We start from the raw sequence: 22,001 nt of genomic DNA, 5'->3' as shown, positions 1-22,001 counted from the left end.
TGTATTTCAAATCCTAATGGCTTTATTTATTTATATATATATATATATTATATTTATATATATATCGTTGTATATAATAACTTTCACCTCAATTGCTCGGTTATCATTTTTTGTTTGTTCTGTTAATTTCAAACGACAGGACATAAAGAACAAGGCATTCCACATGATCATATATTACAAAAAGAGTAAATAAAATTCGAAGGTGTGCACATCACACGCATACATACATACGTACATAATACACTTGCGTTTTTGTTAGTATAAAGTAATGAGAAATGGGCATGGCTGCGTTCACTGAGACAGAAAAGTAAAAAAGCAAAGACAGCAAGAGAGAGAGAGAGAGAGAGAGAGAGAGAGAGAGAGAGAGAGAGAGAGAGAGAGGATAAATAATTGATCACATTCTAAAATCAACCAATCTGTTGCATAGTTGGAAGCAAACAGGACTGACATTTTGGCATGATAAGTTATATTTACAAAAAGGGAAAGTGTTGTGGAAAGGGTTAATCTAATGCCAGATTTTTGACAGCTGAAACACACACCGATAAAAAGATGCTGTTTATGATCATCAATCACTTCCTCAAAAGGTTTTCAGTGCAGCTTGATGGATCGTCCTGTCCAAAAACTGGTAATAAAACAAGTGTTAACACTCTTCTGCTATCATAACCCAGATCTCTATTGAAGCTCTTTCTCTCAGTGTAGGTCTAATAATGATGAAATGAACAAACGAGGAGTCAAAATGACAAACTGCACACTCCTGTTCTTCTTACGTAGTGCTGTGAATTCTCTGTCGATCAGACGTTCAAAACTGGCAACCTGCCGTCACCTTTTAGCCCTTGAAGTGCCCTTAAAGTGCTATACTATGTAGTAAGAACACAGATTCTATGTCATTTGGACAAAAGTGGGCAGATGTAGCTGGAGTGTAAACACACAGACTGGGGGCAAAAAGCATCAGCAAGTTTCCATCATAAAAAACAACAACAATAATAAAGCTTTATACATTTCATGTCGTCTGAAAGGATTCAGCATTAGTCCTAGTTTTAGCAAGAATGCTGATTTCAGGGAAACGGTTTCAAAATCGAAAACGGCCCATGTCTCTCTCAGACGAGCAAAACTTCAGATAATTTACACAGTGGTACGTTTGACTCGATGCCGCCGAATGGCACTTTTTTGACCAAGACGACGGCAGATTATAGAAAAAAATAAAATAAAATAAAAATCGTAAATAAAAAACAAAGCCACCTTGGTAAAGAATGTAAACATGACCTCAGACAAGAGAGTATAGTTAAGCTCTTAGACACACGGTCTAATGAAAAGAGTAAGAAAAGACTTAGATGTAAACTAATTGTCCAAATTGTCAACAATTTAATGTTATAGTCATAATCAGAAAGAAAAAAAAAAAAAACCTATCTTCAAGCACTTGGTAAAAAGAAAAGAAAGATCAAAATGGCTGTTTTTTTCCTGCTTTAAACATTTTGTTTTAGAATCTTTTACCGATTTTTTGGTGACTAATCAAATAGAAATATTTGCCCTTTATACAAAATACAAAAGTTACGTATAGCTACTGGTTAAAACATGGCTCTAACAGAATTTGGCTTTTAAAAAAATCTTAAATTAAAAGAAGTGGCAACACAGAAACAGACAGATTTGTGAAGATGACATTATTAGTAAGTGACCATAGCCAGTCACAGTAATCGCCGGTCACTGGAAACAGCATCAATCCAATCGTTTTTGCTTTTTTTTTTTTCATATCTACGCAATATACAGAGAAGCACACCTTTCCTAAACCACTGATGAAAACCATTGTGGCGTGTGATGAAATGAAGCTCTCGCCCGAGCCGGCCTCCAGAATGTGATGAAGATGAGCGAAAAATCATCGATGCTTACCTTCATATTCTTAAGTTTTAATGCTTCATGAGTTTATTGGGGTTTTTTTTCTTTAAATGGTTCATGGGGTGAAGAAAAGAAGAAGTAATTGAGATGAAGTCAATTTGTACAACATGGAGGACTGATTGCATGACGGTGAAGGATATGACGAGACGAGCAAAAGAGTGGAGTATCAGCTCGTGTTACTAGTGATAGCCACCTCACACGCACTAAAGTACAATCCAAGCTTCAAGACGAGAACAAGAGGGTTAAGAGTGAAGCTTCCAATCCTGAACACATATAGACATATAGATAATCATAGAGTCTAATAAATAAAGTGATCAGAGTCCATTTTTGCAGCATCATGTCAGTGTGTGTTTCTTCTGCTCATTTAATTAATGTGACAGGGGTGTGTATATTTATATATATTTCAGATATATATATTTGTGTGTGCGAGTGTGTGTGAGCCACGTGTGGCACTGGTCAGGAGAACGAGTACAGGTTTTTTCGGGGATGTCTCATTCCATTCTTTATCATGCAGAAACACTGAACACATATATTGAACAGTTAAAGAGTTTTCTTTTAAGCAACACAGGACACTAGAAATAGCACTCACACCAGGTTGTACATATTGCTTTGAACCACCAATTTGTTTATAAGTCATGCATGCCACATAGATGATATTAGGTTTATACAAAAATAACACCAGTGCTTATTATCGTATTCATATGATTTATATTAAAGAAATTTCTTTCATTCTTTCGTTCTTTCTGTCTGTCTTCTTTTTTTTTCTTCACAATCGAATACACTTTTTTTTTCAATGCATTCAAATGCAGGTTGCCTAAGTTATGGAAAAGTAGGCGGTTGTGACTAATTCCAGGTTAAAAATGCAATCTTTTATTTACAGCTGTGGTGTAGCACTCCTAAACCCCAAACCCAAAAAAACAACAAAAAAATCTCAGTAGATTAGCCGTGCAGTCGAATCAGCTACTGCATGCCATCTTTTTTTGGACAGATGTGCGCAATAACAAATCGTCCTGCACAGCCAAATCGGTGTCTAAATGTCGAAATTTCGAAACTGTTGATTAATATCAATGTACAGGAAAAAAAAAAAGAGAGATGCAATAAGACGATGCAATGAGGTGGATTGAGAGACGTAGTTAGGTTCACAAAGATTCATTCGGGACATCTTTAGGACTGTGACCAGATGTGCAGCGGAAAACAGAAGTAGTGTCATTTTCAACAACGTAACACAGGGACTCGAGAAGAAGAAGAACGAGAAGTAATGATTGTACAAAATAACACTTTGGCAGAACTTTCTTAAAGCTTTGACTGCAGAACAAGCTTTTTGTTTTTTTCGTTTTTTTTACACTACACTGAACGCAGCACTAGATGTTCATGAACTGAGCAAATCAATTAAAAAAAATAATAATAAAATGAAATAAAATTCCCAATGTCTGAAAGACAAGTTATATCTGGGCTTTACTGTCCAAAAAAACCCCATGAAATAAAATAAAACAGCCCATGGTAAAGAAAATAATTTATGCTGTAATACCATGGCAATGAACATAACAGTATGCGTGTACATGAAAATATGTAATGTAACAATTTCACTTAATATTGAATTAACAAGATAATTCCTAACGTGGATGTAAATAACATTTACAGTACCCAGGATGTTGGATAAACTACAGGCTTTCGTTTTTTTCTTCCCCAATGCACCTACACCCAACGCCGTTTATAAAGTGAGCTGAGAATAGTTTTTTTTTTTTTTTTTTAAGGAATCTCGCTGGATTTAAAGTAAACACGTCATGCCCTCGTTCTCTCCTTGGCCAAAGCGTTTCCTGTTTAAACGTGGCGTAAGTAGATCTGCGGATAAACAACGTACTCTACTACCCCGCTTTACTAAACCTGTTACGTCACCGAATGCTCCGAGCCTATACACCTTTCCTTTATAGATTTCCAAAATATTAAAAAGTACTTAATATAAAAATACAGAACAGTTGTAAAAAACAGAACAGAACATCAACGTTTATATGAAATTTACACGTTTCGCCCATAGTAATACATCACTTTGGGAAATAAGCGTGGGGGGGGAGGAAAAAAAAAAGTTGCCAGTAGGGGGAAGTGCGGCTTTGTCAAAAGTGTAGCGTTTGTTCATGAAATATTAAAGTGGTCCATCTTCTCTCTTTTAGGCAGTGACTGATTTTTTTGTTTAAAGCAAAGCAGGAAAGCGAAAAAATGGGATTATAAAAGAACAACCTATAAAATATGGCTCTTAGCAAGTAGAAAAAGGATATTGAGGATCCTGTCTAACCAAGCTCGGTATGAAGTCAGGAGTAGAAATATGGCAGTACTACGATTCGAGAATTAGAAGAACATGGCCAAAAAAGTTTGGCAGAATTTTCTGCTCGGCTAACAGGGCTCGAACAGAGGCTTCGGGCTGCATTAGGCGCGCCGGTCGTTACGCGTTTTATGCTGTTTATTATCTGTTTCGTCTTCGGAAGAGGAGTGCTGGAACTGCTCAGATCCTCCTTCTGCATCTGATCAGCACGATATTGGGTCTAACGAGTCGAACGTGGAACGGCAAAAAAAAGAAATGAAGAATCTGAAGCTGAAAACCGACTCGAACTGCAGAAACCCGTGCACACACGAATAACGAGTAAAAGAAGCGATTTGGCTAAATCAGGGATTTTCATTTTTTTAAAATTTGTATTGTTTTTTTGCGCGGACTTTCAAGACTGAGATGATGGAGTTGCATGACCCACTTGCTCCGTCTTAGTGAAACTTTCTTTCTTTCACTCTACTTTCAGCATAGCAGCCTTAGGTCTGTGCATACAGAAACCCAAAAACATGATCAAATAAACAAAGACAACCAAGGATGACCTTAATTCAAAAAGTTGATGTATTTGGGAAAAAAAAATAAAATAAATGTAGTGTGTGTGGATTCCTTAAGACATTGATAGCCAGCAGTTAAAAAAATGACAAATGAAAAGGAAAAAAAAAAGGTTAAAACTACAGACTACTTTTCAGTGATGAACATCGCTTGTGTTTCTAATGACCATAAAATGCAAAAAAAAGGGGGGAAAAAGGAATAAAATCAAGCACATTTCAAGTTGTAAAAGTGGTAAAAGTCGCTGAACTGGTGGGAAAAAAATGTCCTAGGAAATAACATGATGTACAAATCGGACAACGACAAAAACGACGACAAAAAAAGGAGAAACAAGGATACAGTGTCAGTGAAGGAAAGGCTGCAGCCTCCGATCTGCCCTGGTGTGGGCGAGTCAGACCGTGCCACGTGTGCTGTCAGAGCTCCGACGCCACGCTGCCAGTCGAGGAGGAGCCGAGGCGGGGAAAATGGCTCCGTGTGAGGATGCTGCATGAAGGGTGAGGTGTTCTTCAGGGAGGAGCTTGCAGGAGGACAGAACTGGGATTGATGCTGGGGGGAGGAAAAGACGGTCAGACGGAGGACTCGCGGCCGTGGATGGAGCTGTCCGGGGGTTCTCCACCTCCACCTCCACTTTTCCTGGGGGAGGCGGAGGAGGAGGACGCCGAGGATGAGGAAGGCAGCGGCTCGATCTCGGCGCTGCTCTCCTCTATCGTGGGCACGTGCTCCTCCTCCTCGACCCGCGGCATGAACTCAGGGTGGACCATGAAGTTGTGGATGGAGCTGTTGGACTCGAGGCCCGAGTACAGTGAGCTGCGGAAAGCGTTCACCACCTTAATCTGGGGTTGTGGAGAAAAATGCAAAGAGAGAGAAAAGAAGGATTAGAGAAATTGCACTAGTGTGCTCTCTGTATGTATGAATGTGTGTGTGTGTGTGTAAGAATATACACCATCTCGAAAATGTGATTGTTCTTGGAATTATATCAAACAAAATAAAATAGCACAAGCATTAAAAAAAAAAAAAAAAAAATAGACCCTTCCCAACTGAATAAGGAACAACAGGCATGAACTTCAAGCACGTCACGACATCAAACATCACAGGCACTAAAAATACCACACACAAGACATGCTACACACAAACAGACAGCACTTAATCACGTGCACGCTGTCCTCGACAACCGCCTGAGCGTTATTCGTTTAGACGGGAGGTGTTGAGGAGAGAAATGGAAAAGATGAGAATTTTTTTTTAAAGGAAGAAAATGCAGAAGAGGTACAGTGTCTCAACACACACTCACTGTGCAATCTGGGGTGAATTTCCCAAAAAAATGCTGCAGGACAAAGGTTTCTTAGAGCATCAGAGAGTGAAAAGATTTTTACATTGTGCTTTGAAAAAAAAAACAGAAGTGCTAGACTGTTCTTCACGCATGGGTTTACTGACTCTTTGACATGATTGGGATTTGAAGCTGTTGTGTGACTTGTTGCAAAGACCAAGACATTTGCACAGGAGGAGGTGTGTTTAATTTGACAATCATGCATTTTTAAAGTTTCAGATTGGGAACGTGTGCACCTTGAGATCATACATGTGATTTTTTTTTCTTTTCTAAATGCAGGATTGCATGATATTCCTGGGTCTGAGAGTTCACGAGTTCTCGGGTGAACGAAGTTGCTGCTATGACGTGTGTTTGACGTCATTTGCGATCAACTTGGAAACTTCCGGTTAGTTAAAGGCTCATACTTCTGTAATAATCTTGAGTCTCTTAACACTAAATGGTGTGCATTTGGTCATTTCCAGGATTGGCGTGCATTCGATTTTCTCAGACAGCTAATATATAGGATTAACAGCCTGGACCTGTTTAGAATGATACTTCTTCTTCTTCAAATGTTGTATAAGTTGGATCATATATTATTTTTTTTTTACTATGAAGAACAAGCGCTCAGTTCTGGTTAAAATGCTGTCCGTCTTAAAACGTTAAAAAGATTCGAGTGCGTTTTCAGGTTGTACTGCTATAAAATTAAACAGAGGCCCCAAGGTCAAGGGGACACCCCGTTTGCTAAGTTGTGAACAGAAGATTGGGGTTAAGATCTGGAAGTTTCTCTGCTGAAATGCTGGCAGACACTTAAGCATGAAACCACCATATGTCAGGGTAAGAACTCTCACTCTCTGTGTGTGTGTGTGTTTCAGTCTCTCTTTCTCTCACACAAACACACACCCACGCACACTCATTCATTTTTGTCAGGTGCTCACTGGAGTGTAGAAATGAGCGAGCGAGGTTAAAAAAAAAAAAAAAAAAAAAAAAGGAAAGAAAAGAAAAGCGAGCTCCAATGTTTCAATCTTTTCGCGGCAGAAAGCCGTTCCAATTTACACGCCGGTGTTCCGTCTGAATGCATGTTGAGAACTGGGGAACCTGCCGCTTTGTCTGATCAGCACTCTTTTACTCTGCCAAGTGCCCGCGTTTGTTCTCGAAAAACCTTTGCTTTTGTTTGCAGGGCCTGATGTAAAGAAAGATATTTGCTCATGATCAGGAAATAACTAGGAGACATTTGGCTGGTCGTGAGCATGTACGCTTTGCGATCGCCACCTGAACGTAGCGTTTATTCCCCTAAAGGAAGCAGTATGTCCCGGTTTTCCCCAAGCTGCTGTTAAACCAATCAGCTCACAAACCCTTGAAGCAACTGAGATTTGTCTATAAATATTGATAAGCCTCTTCACTATGATGACGGTTTACATTCCCACAAATTGCATTTTGTCATACGGTCAAATCTCCTATGAATTTCATAAGCTGCTCGATCTTGACTTGAAAAAGAAAAGTGGCCCTTCATCTCGACACGTCTGGCATCCCTTCGGGTTTGGAGTGCTCATTAAAGTTTAACCCCACCCCAGTGAACCGAGGAGAGAAGACACAAAGCATGCAAGACAAAGGGGATTTCCAAAAAATAAATTGTGGGGTGGGGTGGGGGTGGGGGGCAAACGTCAATCGTTTACCGACGCATAAAAGGAGACGTGCTTTTATATCTTTTATGTCGTTTCTAAATCATTTCTCGGCAGGAAAGTCAGCAGACTGCTTTGATAAACGCGTGCCGCAAATCCAAACTGACAGTTTCTCGCTGGCGATATCTAAAGGGGTGCTGCTGAAGCGTTTCCGTCTAGGTAACCGAGATAAAGGGAGCAGAAAGAGTCATGACTCGCACGTCCTCCTGCAATACAGAGTGGGAGGGATGAGTGCGTCGTGTCAGAGATCTGGAGGGGGGGGGGGGCTGGGGAAAAAAAGAGCCTAGAAGATGGATAGAGAGGGAAAAAACAGAGGGTGTGAAGTGTGAGAGGGTGAGAGAAAAAGAGAAGGGAGGGTGTGTGAGAAGGAATGAGAGAAGGAGGAGGAGGAGGGGAGGATGTGTGAGAGATGTAGAGTCTGCCATCTCTCATCAGTGGCGAGAAAGTGAGATATTACAGAGAGAGAGAGAGAGAGAGAGAGAGAGAGAGAGAGAGAGAGAAGGATGAGCATCTACACATTTCTGTCTCTCTATCTCTGGGTTCTGTTGCTAGGCAGACAGTGAACATGAGGCACAGGACATGCCGACCCGTCACCTTGGAGACACCTTGCTCTCTCTCTCTCAGGATACATCAAGGTCATGGGCCAATTACACTGCATTCCTTCAGGCTTGTATCACTTGCCATTTCATCCCTTTATTCCTCTTTTAGGAAGGATTCTGACCAGACACGTTATCACGGGATGGACAACAAATCACAAAGCAAATACTACAAAACTATAATCTCCATTGTGCTGCCATGGTTTTGGTTGCCAGGAAACCTGATTAAAATACCTAGCTAAGGTAACAATCTAGCATTAAAACAGACTAAGGGAAACAAATCAGTATAATCACATTAAACAAATAAAAGAGCCTGGTTAGCATTTTCTCTCTATACTTTTCTCTCTATACGTTTAGTGAGAGAGTTTAATTTGCACTTCTTTAAATTCAATTTGTTTTTGTCAGTTTTTCCACACACCTACATGCTCCTGATTCAGCGAAAATGTCGAATATGGGCAAATTTAATTCAACTGTATTTTCAACTTTCTGTACACGATCTACATTGTCACAGAGCAGTCTTATACAGGGTTGAGGGTTGTTTTTTTTGTAATTGTTGTGGCCAAAATGGTTGATTTTTTGTGGCTTTTGAAAAAATTGAGGCATTTTTTTTTTATTACATTTACATATTACCTAATTATCCAGTGCAACTTACATTTATCTCATTTAAACAATCGAGCATTTGAGGGTTAAGGGCCTTGCTCAGGGGCCCAGCAGTGGCAGTGTGGTGGTGCTGGGATTTCAACTCACAACCTTCTAATCAGCAGACCAACACCTTAACCACTGAGCTACCACATCCTCACTTCCCACAAGTGAAGACACATGATCATGTGAGTAGCACATGTTCCTGTGATAGCTGTCCTTAATGTTCAACGTACGTGAATCGAACAGGGCTTTGGCCGAATGCCAAAGCCCTGAAGAGTTGTGACGACTTCACATGACACGTCTCGGCCCAAAACAGCGGAAAATCTGCCGCCATTTTGAAAAACTGAACACTCCTCTGAATATCGTAGAGTTTCTAATTTTGCATTTATTACGACATCCTATATAAAGGTTTAAATTTTCTCGTAATGAGGAAGCATATGAAAGAAGAGAAAATAGACTCAAGGAATAATTATTATTATTACTATTTTTTACATCATTAGCATTAAAATTAAGTCTATAGCATCAAATGAAGTCCAAATAAATGTATCTAATATCAATTTTATTATAAATAATATAAATGTATAATAATATACTCCACCTGTTTACACATTATCATTTTAATTTTTTTTTTTTTTAATTTTTAGAAATAAATGCTTTATAAATTAGCAAAAAAAATTAAGATGAAAATTAGAAAAAAAAAGTAATAGGATTAATAATCATATATTTGCAGTCTTATCCCCGAGATCAGTTTTAGTGATATGTGTAAAAGTGTAAAGAGCACTGTGCTCAATAATTACAGCATCAAGGTGTACAAACATTTGCTTTCATAAACTCCCAAATGACGTTATAGTTCTTGATGCCCGGGCTACCGATTTGTCCATCATCCTACAACCTACTGCTTTACCCTTTCAGCTCACCGTGAAGATAGACGTTTCCTTGGAGAAGACAATTAAAGGAGCTGTGAAAAATATGCATCAATGCAAAAAGTTCGAGTAAAGCACACATGCATGTAGATACAGATACACTTGCACAAATACAGATCTTCATGCACATCCTGTATACTCTTATTTTATTATTTTTTAATTGCACTGGATGCTCAGCTATTAACCTTTGTCTGAGCCTTTAATTAGATCACACTTAGAATAACTCGGATCCCCTCGGGGAACAGAGGCTAATCTGCTCCTAACTTTCTTTATCAGAAAAAAAAAAAAGAAAAGAAAGAGAAAGTGAAAGGAGAAAAGCAGATCAGGAGCAGGTCAGCATTCATGCTCTGAACAGCTCTGAACTCGTAATAACGGCAGGCTTTCGTTCATTGGCCCTGTCCGTTTCACCTGACGAGGTGTAAACGCATGCAGACGACGGCAGAAGCATTCGCATTCCTGTCAAACACTGTGCACTGATATAACCACAGGGCCAGAAAAGCCAAGAGTGTTGAAATGACAAAGAAGGAAGTAGATATTTTACATGCTTACACATTTGTAGTCTCATATATTCTGGTTAAGAAAGGAAAAAAAAAAGCTCTTTCCATTCTCCTGAATGGAAAATGACATGGGATTGATTTCATCTCCAATATTCTCAAATTTGTCATAATTCCAGGAACAATTTACTAAATCAAATTGTGAGTGGCTCTGTAAAAGCAAATTATTTATAAAATCACATGCAGCTCGCCTTCAGATTAAAGCTGTAGTACTAGTCCCGGTCATAAAATTTTCTGGAATTGTTTCTTTTTTTCTCGCTGACCGCCAAGTCAACTTTTAGAGCTATACTGCAAATATCCGGACTCTACTGGAACCTACTGGCATTTCTGATTATAAGATTGTAGTAAACCAAATATATGTTTATTTGTAGTCACTTTTTTTTTTTATTTCAAGCTGTTCATAGACATTTCTGTTCATTTTAAGAGTTTACTTCTAAAATAAAACAAAATGATTTATTATTTACTTTATTTATTATTTATTATAATTATTTTATTTACACACAGATATAAAGCTGTGAATAAAAAAAAATATCGTGGAGTCTAAATCTGTGGAAAATCTGCAGTATTTTTGAGAAATTACAGGGTCCTCGGTTTATCTTGGAGTTTGCTTGATTTTGTGTTCATTCCTGCAATCGCAAAATGGCAAAACTCTGGAATTACTATTTAAGCCACAATTAAATTGAGCCACTTTTACATTTTAGTCGCTACTGTGATGCTGCAAATGCTGCACACGTTAGCGCAAGAGTTCAGCAACAGAAATGGACAAACATTTCTCCATCCAATTACTCCATCTACCTCTAGATCGTTGCCAATATCAAAAGACACAATAATGAAGAGAACCCAAAATATTATTCCTTTGGGTTCAAAGCAAACTCATAATATCCATTTGGGCTTACTTGGTATTTAAAAAAAAAGGTACATTTCACCATTGTGTCTGAATTCTTAAAACATTTCCCTGTGGGGTTCCTCAAGAACGTATACTAGGACCTTACTAGGATCCTTTCATTCTGCGAAACGTTATAACTTCGCTGCAGTTTTACAGAGCCGCTTTAAAATAGGAAGCAGATTTCTTTACCATGTTGAACTGGGAGAGCGATTAGTGGAAATGTGCTTTGTCGCAAAAAAAACAGCGTTCCACCCAGGCAAGGAATTGAGGAATGGGAAAGGAATTTGACAAAATCTCTCCACCCAAACTTGAGAGCATAATCTATGGATAGAGCCAAATTCCAGAGTTAATCCTTCATTCTAGAGCACCCCAGAAATCCAAACGCTCGGGGGGAATGAGAGAGAGAGAGCATTTGGTGATCTGAGACACTGATATAAAGACAGACAGTTGGAAGGAGAGAAGGTGGTTATAAAGCTTTGGATGCTCATGCAGTAGCAGCTTGGCTTGTGTGTTAAGAGCCACTCACTGCCTGCAGTAGAGGAGGAAGCAGGGGCAGGCAGCGCTGTGGCACTGGAAGGGGAAAGCCCTACATGCGTGGGGCTAGAAACTGTTTTTGCGTCGTTGTGCTGGCTGACCACCGAAGGCTGGCGCCGCAGCGCACCGGGCACCGCCGTTTGGCTTGTCTGGAATGTATAAACCACGTCCATCTGCAAGGGAGAGGGAGAGGCCCCGGTGAAGAAAAGGAAGGAAAGAAGAAGAGAGAGGTGAAAATGAAGATAGAAAGACACCGAGATGTACAAAGCAATCAGTGGTTAGAGCAGACATACGTTATTCGAAAAACAGACAATGAAAAACCCCCATAACAAATCAGGTTCGAGGCAGCTGAGGAAGAGCAGGGATGGAAGGAGACTTTAAAAAAAAAAAAAAAAACAAAAACACGAATTCTTTTTGTCGGGGAAAGTTTTTTGGTTATTTAAGGACTTAGGAAAGGCTGAAAGCTCCCACTGAAAAGAAAAAAAGGGAAATAAGGACCACAAAGGGGTGACAATAAAGTGGTTCTACAAGACAGGCATTGATGAGTTGGCTGTGAATCGTGTATGTGCCAATTAATTCCTCTATTGTGTACCACTAACCATGCATGACTGATAAAATATAGAAATCCAGGAGGATTAGAAATTGTGTTGGTGGGACAGGAAAAGACGATAAGGAGCTAATTAGTAGAGCAGCAGTTTTCACGGTCAAATGGGGAGACGGAGAGGGAACGTTCAACCTCGTCTACATCGGCGCTTGGAGGCAAAAAGAGAGGGAAGAGACAGTCTGGAAGTCAAGGACAAGGAAGTGGATTTGGGACAAAATCCAGGGCAGATGATACGTACGACAAAACGTCTCATTTGTCCCCTGATAGCACTGTCTGCTCCAGTTAAACACAAATCAGTCATCACGATGCGCTTTCATACGCAGAACACGTGACATACTTGTACATAGAGGTACATGAGATACACGTCAATCAGAAAGTTTTAGTCAGGTCAGCTAGCGACTGGACAATTCAGTTGGATTCATTAAAAAGAAGCATGATATATTAAAAACTGGAAGACTGGATAAAACTAGATATGACATGAGCAAAATATCTTTAAATAAATAATAATACATTTCACAAAATTTGGAAGCTCAACAAAGTAGGGAAACCACAATGAACTTAACAATTAAAAATAATAAAATAAAATAAAAAAAAAAACCTTTGATAACTCGAGCAAAAGGAGTGAACATATCTAAGGTAATAAAAAAAACTAAAATAAAGAGAAAAAAAACAATAAAATAAAGAAAAAAATAAATAAATAATAAATAAAAATAAAAAATAAATAATAATTTATTATTAATTTAATTTATAATTTATTATAACAAAAAATAATAAAACGAAACAAAATAAAATAAAATAATATTGATGGCCTGAGTGCCTCATGATCTGGTTCACTTCAATCAACAAAATTACAACGCCAAATTTACAAAATTATGGCACCGAAACACAAAAATATGATGAGGGTTAAGCTTTCCATTTTCAGAGGCGGAGAGAAAACCTAATGAAGCCCGATGGGAGAAACATGCAGCCTGTGGACGTTCATATGGAACGCTCATCAGTGCTCAGTAGGAGGCATAACGCCCCTGCCTCGCTGCTCCATACAGAATACTCCGTCAGGCTCCGTACGCCTTCGTCCCATCCACACCCACAAAAACAAAAAAACAACAGAACAGACACAATCCTGAAAGATAAACAAATCTGTGAACCTGTTCATGCTGGAATTTTCTGCCACACATCACCCTTTAGGAGAAAGTGTATAAAAAATAATAACTCTCCATAATGCACTAAATCCTCACTAAAGCTTTTTATTAGAAGCAGCTTCAAACCTCTACCATCTAGTGTCTCTCTCATAGGATTTCACTCTCTAGAGATTCGGTCTCTCTGGATTTTCTAGTAGGCTGTAGATATGTTTTATTCCCATGAGGGAAGTGTGTTTCAACCCAGAGTGTGTTGTCCTTGGACCATGGTGTGCTGGGATGTGACACACCGCTGCTCAGCTCGGAGTCTTAAGGGAGTCTGGGAGATTTGCGTGAATGAGCTCACAGGAAAAACAAAGACTGTCCTTCATTAACGTTTATGCTCGTATTTTTTTGTTTAAACATTTCTTTTGGTTTCATTATTACATTGTTTTTGTTTAACTATTTCTAATGTTTATTTTTACTTTATACTATAGCACTGAGAAAATTCTACTTATACTTTTGACTACAGCCCTGTGAAAATTCTACTTATACTTTATACTATAGTGCTGAGAAAATTCTGTTTTTAATTTATACTAAAGCAATGAGAAAATTCTATTTTTACTTTATACTATAGCACTGAGAAAATTCTGTTTTTACTTTATACTATAGCACTGAGAAAATTCTATTTTTACTTTAATTTATACAAAAACTCTGATATAAGTTTACTTTAACTTTAATAGAGCTCTGATAAAATTCTACTTTTACTTTATACGTCAATTTTACCCCTATTAAATGCAACTGTGATACTGGTAATGTCCCCCTGTGATGTCATGGTGGCAGATAAACACTAACTTTATACAGCATTAACCAACAAATTAGCACCAGAATTACTAATCACCTAAAACATTTCAATATTAAACATATTTTCTCCATGTGGCAGCAGCCTAAAGTATCAACATTGGAAAGTTAATGTAAACTATGCCAAACCTTACTAATAGACAAGATCCAGAACATAAGTATAAACAAGTAGGAGCAATTTTGCATGTCTAAAAAGGATATACATTTAAAAAAACTGATATTTTATAAATAAAAAAGGCTTCATGTTCCTCTTGTTCCATGTTCTGCTGCTGGGGTCATGGCTGAAAGAGAAGGCTAAGGTGGGAAGTGAGAGACATTGTGAGAGTACCTGAGTCTGGATGCGGTTCAGCCCTCTGAACCAGAGGATCTGTCCGCGGCGCAGCTCCATCTCGGCGTGGTCGATCTCATCCACGTCCTCGATCTGCTCCTCCTTCTGCATCTCCTCCTTGGTGCTGCCGTGACCAACCGTCGTCAGGAACTTGAGTCGGTGTGTGGGGATGGCCGAGATTAACTGAGGAGGAAGAAGAGATATGCAAGATCCTTGTTTAGAAATTATGAATCCAGATTGTAAAGTTGAAAAGTATATATTAATCCTGAATTATCCTGAAGGTTGCTTTTAACACAGCAAAGCGAACGAGGACCGTTGGAACGAGGAACGAGACTCTGGATTACTGATTAGGAGGTGAGGTCAATAATACATTTCACTAAATTTGGAAACTCGACAAAGGAGGTAACCAGGATGATGTGGGGTTTTAATTATTCATTAAATTACTTTAAAGAAAAACAAATAAATATTGTATGTGAGTATAGTGTGCAATTTTGCTTCAATGCATTATAAACAACAATGAGCTTAACAAAAAAAAAAACAAAAACAAAAAACACAACCCAACAACAACTCCTTAACTTAAGCAAAAGGGATGAGCAATAATATAAAAATATATTTTAAAAATATAAATATAACAATAATATAAAAACTAATAAAAATAAATAACAACAAACAAATAAATAAATACAATAGCCATAACAAACTAAAATAAAGAATGGAAAAACAAAGGCAATGTGCAAAGATTGCCAGTAGTTCAAACCCCTGTACTAGCAATCTGGGTTAGGGTTAGGCCCACTGTTGGGCTCTTGAGCAAGGCCCTTAACCCCCTCAGCTTTAGGGATACTGTATCATGGCTGACTCTGTGCTCTGACCCCAACTTCCTAACAACTTCCTAAGCTGGGATGTGTGATGAAAAGAATTTCACTGTTCTGTAACATACACGTGATGAAGTGTTGTCAAGTTCTTCTTACTTCTGCTTTTAACTAGAGATGATAATCCTTCACTGCTTACAATTAAGCAAGAGAACGTTGTGAAGAAAGAACAGCGCTGCTTCAGAAATGCCCACGAATGCTGCTCCTCCTTGTGTAAGACGTATGAGACACGTGACACAGGGAGGACGATTAAAGTCTTGCAATTTCCAAGTTCTCCCGGACGCATGGAAACCTTAATGATGCACTTACCCTAGCAAGTGCAGTACCTACATACATTTTTAGAAGAAAGCAGGGTTTTGTGTGTGTGTGTGTGTGTGTGTGAGACAGGGGAGACGCAGTGGGAGTATCGTGCTCAGTTTCATTCCCCTGTGATGGTGTGTAATTGTGGGCTATAAACTTTCATGTCTCATTATACTGCCATGCAGTATGTCTTCTTTGGGACGTGCGACTTTTTTGGGGGCGGCAACGGCTCGCAGGCAGCGCTGTGCAATGTGCCATCACCTCATCCACCATCCACCCTCCACCCTCCTCCTCATGCCTTCTTCTCTCCCTCCCACAGACCTGGATTCACACGCAGTTCCACTCTCCAAAACACACACACACACACACTCCTATCAGGTGCGAGCTGCTGAACGTCACCCACGTCCCAGCACTATGCCATGATGTTTTCATTACACCATCATGCTGAGAGCAGTACGGCATTTCTCTCTCTCTCTGTCTCTCTCTCTCTCTCTCTCTCTCTCTCACACACACACCGTTCTTTCACACTTTGTCATGTGCAGATGGAGTCTTTCAATGCAAAAAAAAGAAAAAAAAAACACCTACGAGCTTTATTCAAACGAGCGGGGGTCCTTTAGAATCTTGTTTGGAAGAGATGAAACAGTGCGGCGGCGTGCAAATAAAAAGCGCTCCTGCCTATTAAAAATGATGGGAATGAATTTTGCCGTACCTGGCCCCAGAGCAGTTCGCCGACACCGATGAAGACGCACCAGAGCCACTGATCCAGGGTGAGAGCTGTGCAGGAGAAAGGCTTCCCGCCGAGCTGCACGATGACGATCTACAGAAGCCAAACAAGAACGATATGAGTGCTAAACAAGTCTAGCTCTGATCAAATGAAACCGTCGGCAACACCGAACAAATCGCTGTGAACTCCCGCATCAAACGCTGTCTGCGACTGCTTTATTTACACTGGCATTATTTAGCTCGAGATTTTAAAACCACCTTATGGACCAGGCTTCGTAAGCTCTAGTTTGTAAGTGTGTTTCACTGAACCCCTGAGAAATGTGGAACATCTGGTTCCTTGTTGTGTCGTGCATGCAGAGATAAACAAACCGTGATGTATTACACAGGATTTACATTGAAAAATATTAATAAATATTTATTAATGATTTGGAACTACTAATGCGGAACATCTGCAAAGCAAGTTAAATGTGCTAGAATTTTTTTCTGACAAGTCCCACAATTATACAATGAGTTTAAATTGCTTTTTTTTTTACTAATCCCCAACTACAAATTTAAGAAAATAAGCAGTAAAAAAAAGATGTTTTTTTAAATCTCCTGTCTTGCCTGCAGGATGAAGGTTCCCAGGACAACGCTGCAGAAGATAGGGTTCCTGTGGATGCCATCGAAGACGTTCCTCTCTCCGTGGATTTTGCGGGCGTTGATCTCGTTGAAGAGTTGCATCATGACGAAGACGTTGAAGATGATGGTGTAGTGTTCGGAGGGTGGCGCATGGAGGGGGGCATTGCGGCCGCTGTCGATGCTGAAGAACTTCTCTCCTGTGGAAAGGGCTTATTGGTTAGATTTGTTTCTAAATAGTTTATTCAGTAAAGGAGAATGCAGTACATAGGCCAATCCTTTTATATTAAAATGTTCAGCTTGGCAGTCATGTGCTATGCCGAAGTCACAGGAGCACACTGCTAGCTCAGTTTCAGTGATGCTGAAATGATTTCAAGACAAAAAAATAAAAATAAGTTTGAAGAGAAGCTTTCAGAACGGCTGAGAGTGGAGCAGGCCGCACACGAAAGAGGAGATCCAGTGTTTAGGACCTACGACAAAAAGCCTTAGTACAGCAGCTGAGGACACAATTCTTGTTGATTATAGGATCTTAGCTGTCATGGATCTTCCCTTCACGCTGAGCGCTGTGGGCCGAGCTACGCAGCACAGCAGCCTGCAGAGCTACAGCGATCATATCCACTTACGCTTTTGCTACTTGTGTTTGCCGTTTTGTTTTCGTCTTGTTATTTGTGTCTTGATTAGTCTCACCCATTTTCAGTTTACATCCCGTTTTGCATCTGTATTTAACCCCTCATGTGTGTGATATTCTTTGCAAAGTTTGTTAAATTGTGATGTTACTTAGCCTCTTGTTTTTAGTGTGAAAGCATCATGTTTGTTATTCATGTTTTCTTTGATCATGTCCTAGCCTAGCTCTTCTAGATTTTCTATTTTTATTATGTTTAAAACACAGCCTGTTTCTTGACCCTGTCTTAGCCTAGCCCTGGATGCACCGATTTTGCCTCATTTGACCGCATCCTGTTTTCAACCTGCTGTCAACCTGCACTTGTGTACGTCCTCACAGCCTGTCTCTGTCCCTGTGCTCCCCTGACACCATTCTGGTAGGGTGGAGAAGGTCAATAATGTACTGTGGAGCAAGACCAGAAAGAGCTTTATATACATAAAGAAGAATTTCAATTCTGAACTAAACAGGAAGCGAGTGAAGAGATGCCAAATGAGAAGAAATCCCTCTGCTGCATTCTGTACAGGCTGCAGATAAGAAAATAAGGCAGTTTGAAGAAGTCCAGCATGCAGAGAATTACAGCAGTCCTGTGCTGTACTAAGATCATGAATCACAGTTTTCTGGTATTTTGTGGAGAGAAACTGTTGTAATAGAGTTTAAATAAAAGAAGCTTAAATGTTGCAGATTGCGATCGGCAACATGACGCAAGTTATGACAGTTGTACTGAGTTACGACAGAGAATTGGCTCAGATAGTGAGCTACGAAATGGCGAGTGCGATGGTGATGATGGCAGTATCGCATAAACAAGTACAGATGATGGGGCTGGTGAGCTGGACAGACTAAAGGACTAAAGTAGGACTAAAGAAGGACTAAAGGACTAAAATCCTGTTGGGAGTTATCAGCAGGTTAGAACAGCACTGTGTGTGAAATAAAGCAAGGCCAAAAAAACCCTCAGATACTATTATACCTTACCATTTCATGATAAAAGTCTTGGGTGTCAGTAAAAATAAAACATGCTAGTTATAACGATGAATATGAGAGTCATTCCAAGTGACTTTTTTATTGTAATTTGTTGTAAAGGCATAATATGGACAAAAATAAACCCAGCTTTTTTTCCATTCATAATCATTACTCTTCTCGGTGGTTTGGGAGTTCAAATAAAAAATTTCAAAAGATTAATACAGTAGATGAATCAACATTCCTTAAACAATGTCTACAGGCGGTGAAACAAGAGTGAACCTGAGAGAGAAGTGTGGAATGATACAAGCACTGAATTCCATGCCACTCTGTTCTGCCTTTGGTGTAATACTCCTCCTAAAGAGAAACAGCACTGTAGTTATCTCAATGAGCTCAGCAACACTAAGCCTGAGCCACCCTTAGGCATGTATGATGAGCTAGCAGCAGTGCACATACAGCGTGTGAACCTCGGCGGCAGCGTTCTTCAAAGGCTCGGGTGAACTGCATAAAATTTGCATGAATTAATCCTGGCACAAGCTTTCATCCAAGAACAGCATACAAGTGATGCAGAATCTAGTCAAGAACATTAGTGAGAAGTGGAAGCTTAAGGTCTCGCTGAAGGGCTCAAACGCCGGCACTCTGGCTGTCGTGGGATCTGAACTCACAACTTTTTTTCGCTTACTAAGTACAGAACTGGTGTTGATCCGCCTTCCAGTGCCTTGAGGAACCAGAGTAATGTTATATCACCATGTGAGGTCGGTCATGTAAGCAGACTGAGTGAGAAAGGAACTCACAGCTCGAGTGTTGTGTTCATTTGCTCTGCTTGAGAAATAAAGTTGTCATGTTTATGACATGAAGGTTTTCTCAGCTCGAAAGGAACTCTGTAGACAACGCAAGAGCTGCTTAGGTCACAGCAAACTGCACACTTTTAACACTCAGGAGAAGACTGGATCAATCAATCAATAAATCATGCATTTATTTATAATCTAAAGTCTTAATTGCCGCCTCTATCTTTATCGGACTGTCTCTGACGAAGTATTTCACTGTGCCGACAAAAAATCTACTGAGCAGATGAATGTTTCATTAGCGGGATTCATCATCTGCATAGAAACTGCCTGTATAAACACATACAGACTCAAACCTGTTCGGTTGAAACGCCTACTTTTGCTCATCAAAATGTTGATCATCAAAAGCCTCTAAAAAAAATCTAAAAACAGGATAAATATTAGAAGTATTAAACTCCTATTTCTTACCATGGTTTAGAAAACGAACAGCAAAAGAAAAGCAGCAGCAGCAGCGTTCAATAAAAAGGTCACAAACTTCTGTTCAGATAACATCGCTGGGACTGAACGACGGCCTCTGCATTATTTATAACAGCTTTATTTATACTGACTGTTACGCTCATAAATCTAAATGGATAACACTACTCCGGACATCCTTGATGATTATTAGCAATTCCCGTGGGATAAGATCTAAATTGTATTTCTATCCACTGCCAGTTAAAGGGTAGGGACATCCTTTATTCTAGCACAGTGGTTTAAATGACTTCACCTCAAATACTTTCAAATTTCACAAACAATGTAGATCTTATCAAAAAGCTAACAATATCACTATCATGCCACATAGATTTTAGGGATAATACTAGACTTGTCTAGGCGAATTCTATCTACAGGGTTCACTGATCTACCATTCAAATATATCTTTCTGTAATAAAGCACTTATTTAGAGTTAGTATACGAGTGTGAGCAGTGTGGTTTAATAACAACTATGATGTAGGTTTCATTATTTAGCTGCAATTTGGTATCATTTGGTCTCGTCTGTGGCAGCGATGATGGAATAACAGAAGGAAGTGTAATAAGTGTGTTGGGGATCTTCAGTAATGACTATTTTTTAGGATTTTTTTTTTTTTTTTTTTATATTAGAACTGCTTCATACCAGCTTCATTTTAGCTTGTTATAGGAGAGACGATACGAGAATGAAAAATCTCTTTACAAACCTGCTAATATATTTCCTGGAGTTATTTTTTTTATGTTATATTAAACACAGAAATATCCTGCCAATAAATATATTGGCAGGATATGCTTCATATAAATATTATATATTATTTATAAACATTATTACTGTAGTAATATATTGATTACTACTGTAATAAATATATTAATGAAAAATTTATCCCTAACAAATAGGGTAATTTCTTTAATCATTTCTTAAATTCAAATCAAATTTTCTCTGTATTTATTAAAGAAGTATTTTAAATTATGTTTACCAGTAGAAAGTATAGCTCTGACCTTCCATCATGCTAAAGTGATCATCAATGGTTTTAGGTTCTATATCTTCATTTAGCATTTTATGTTTTCTGTTCTTATTTTTAAGTATTGTCAAAGTTGAGAAAACTCATTACAATGCCAGCAGCAGCACCCATGATCAGCCTAAAGAGCCCTGCAGGAAGTGTTCCCTGAAGCCTTACCGGCAAAGAGCAAGGTGAAGGTAACAGACAGCTGGTAAACGGCGTGGCCCAGGATGTTCTTCATCATGGTTCTGGAGATGAGTGGCTTGTTTCGGCCGTAGGGTTTGCGCAGCAGCAGGGCTTCGGTGGGCGGCTCAGTGGCCAGAGCCAGAGAGGCCAGTGTGTCCATGATCAGATTGACCCAGAGCATCTGCACTGCTTTTAGTGGAGAGTCCTACCCCACACGCACACACACACACGCGCTCATTAACAAACCATACCCGACACAACAGAAAACACAAAAGGACACAGACCAGAGAAAGCAGACTGTCTGACAGTCTTCCGATTCCATTAGTACATTATTATCATGAATCTAACCAGACCAGCATACAAACAGCAAACAGAGACAATAAACTATGCAGCACAGCATTTTTAACGCTTTTTTTTGCTTTAGTATTTTGTTTTTTTGGGGAGGTTTTACATTAGACTGTATATAAATCGGAATAAAACCATTTTAGTTATGCTGATATACAGTTTTCTTTAAAAAAAATTTAAAAACGTAATTATCATTAAAATTGTTAATATAAATTATAAAGTATTAACATGTTATTTTAGTATATTAAAGTATTAATTTTTAAAGAATCTTCAAATT

At 39.0% G+C, this 22,001-nt stretch overlaps 1 protein-coding gene across 1 annotated transcript in view; it reads right to left on the bottom strand.

Annotated features, from left to right (window-relative positions):
- atp2b4 (ATPase plasma membrane Ca2+ transporting 4) overlaps positions 1-22,001 on the bottom strand; it is a 111,530-nt gene continuing 89,529 nt past the window's right edge. The window contains 6 exon segments of the mRNA XM_058372830.1: positions 1-5,412; positions 5,414-5,589; positions 14,782-14,964; positions 16,660-16,767; positions 17,277-17,488; positions 21,371-21,584. Of these exon segments, the coding sequence (XP_058228813.1) occupies positions 5,148-5,412; positions 5,414-5,589; positions 14,782-14,964; positions 16,660-16,767; positions 17,277-17,488; positions 21,371-21,584 (1,158 nt within the window). The 3' untranslated portion in view covers positions 1-5,147.

This window comes from Hemibagrus wyckioides, linkage group LG21 (assembly GCF_019097595.1).
Source record: "Hemibagrus wyckioides isolate EC202008001 linkage group LG21, SWU_Hwy_1.0, whole genome shotgun sequence".
Taxonomy (NCBI): Eukaryota; Metazoa; Chordata; class Actinopteri; order Siluriformes; family Bagridae; genus Hemibagrus; species Hemibagrus wyckioides.
Note: the sequence above shows the minus strand (reverse complement) of the source record. Positions and strands in the feature narration are given on the sequence as shown.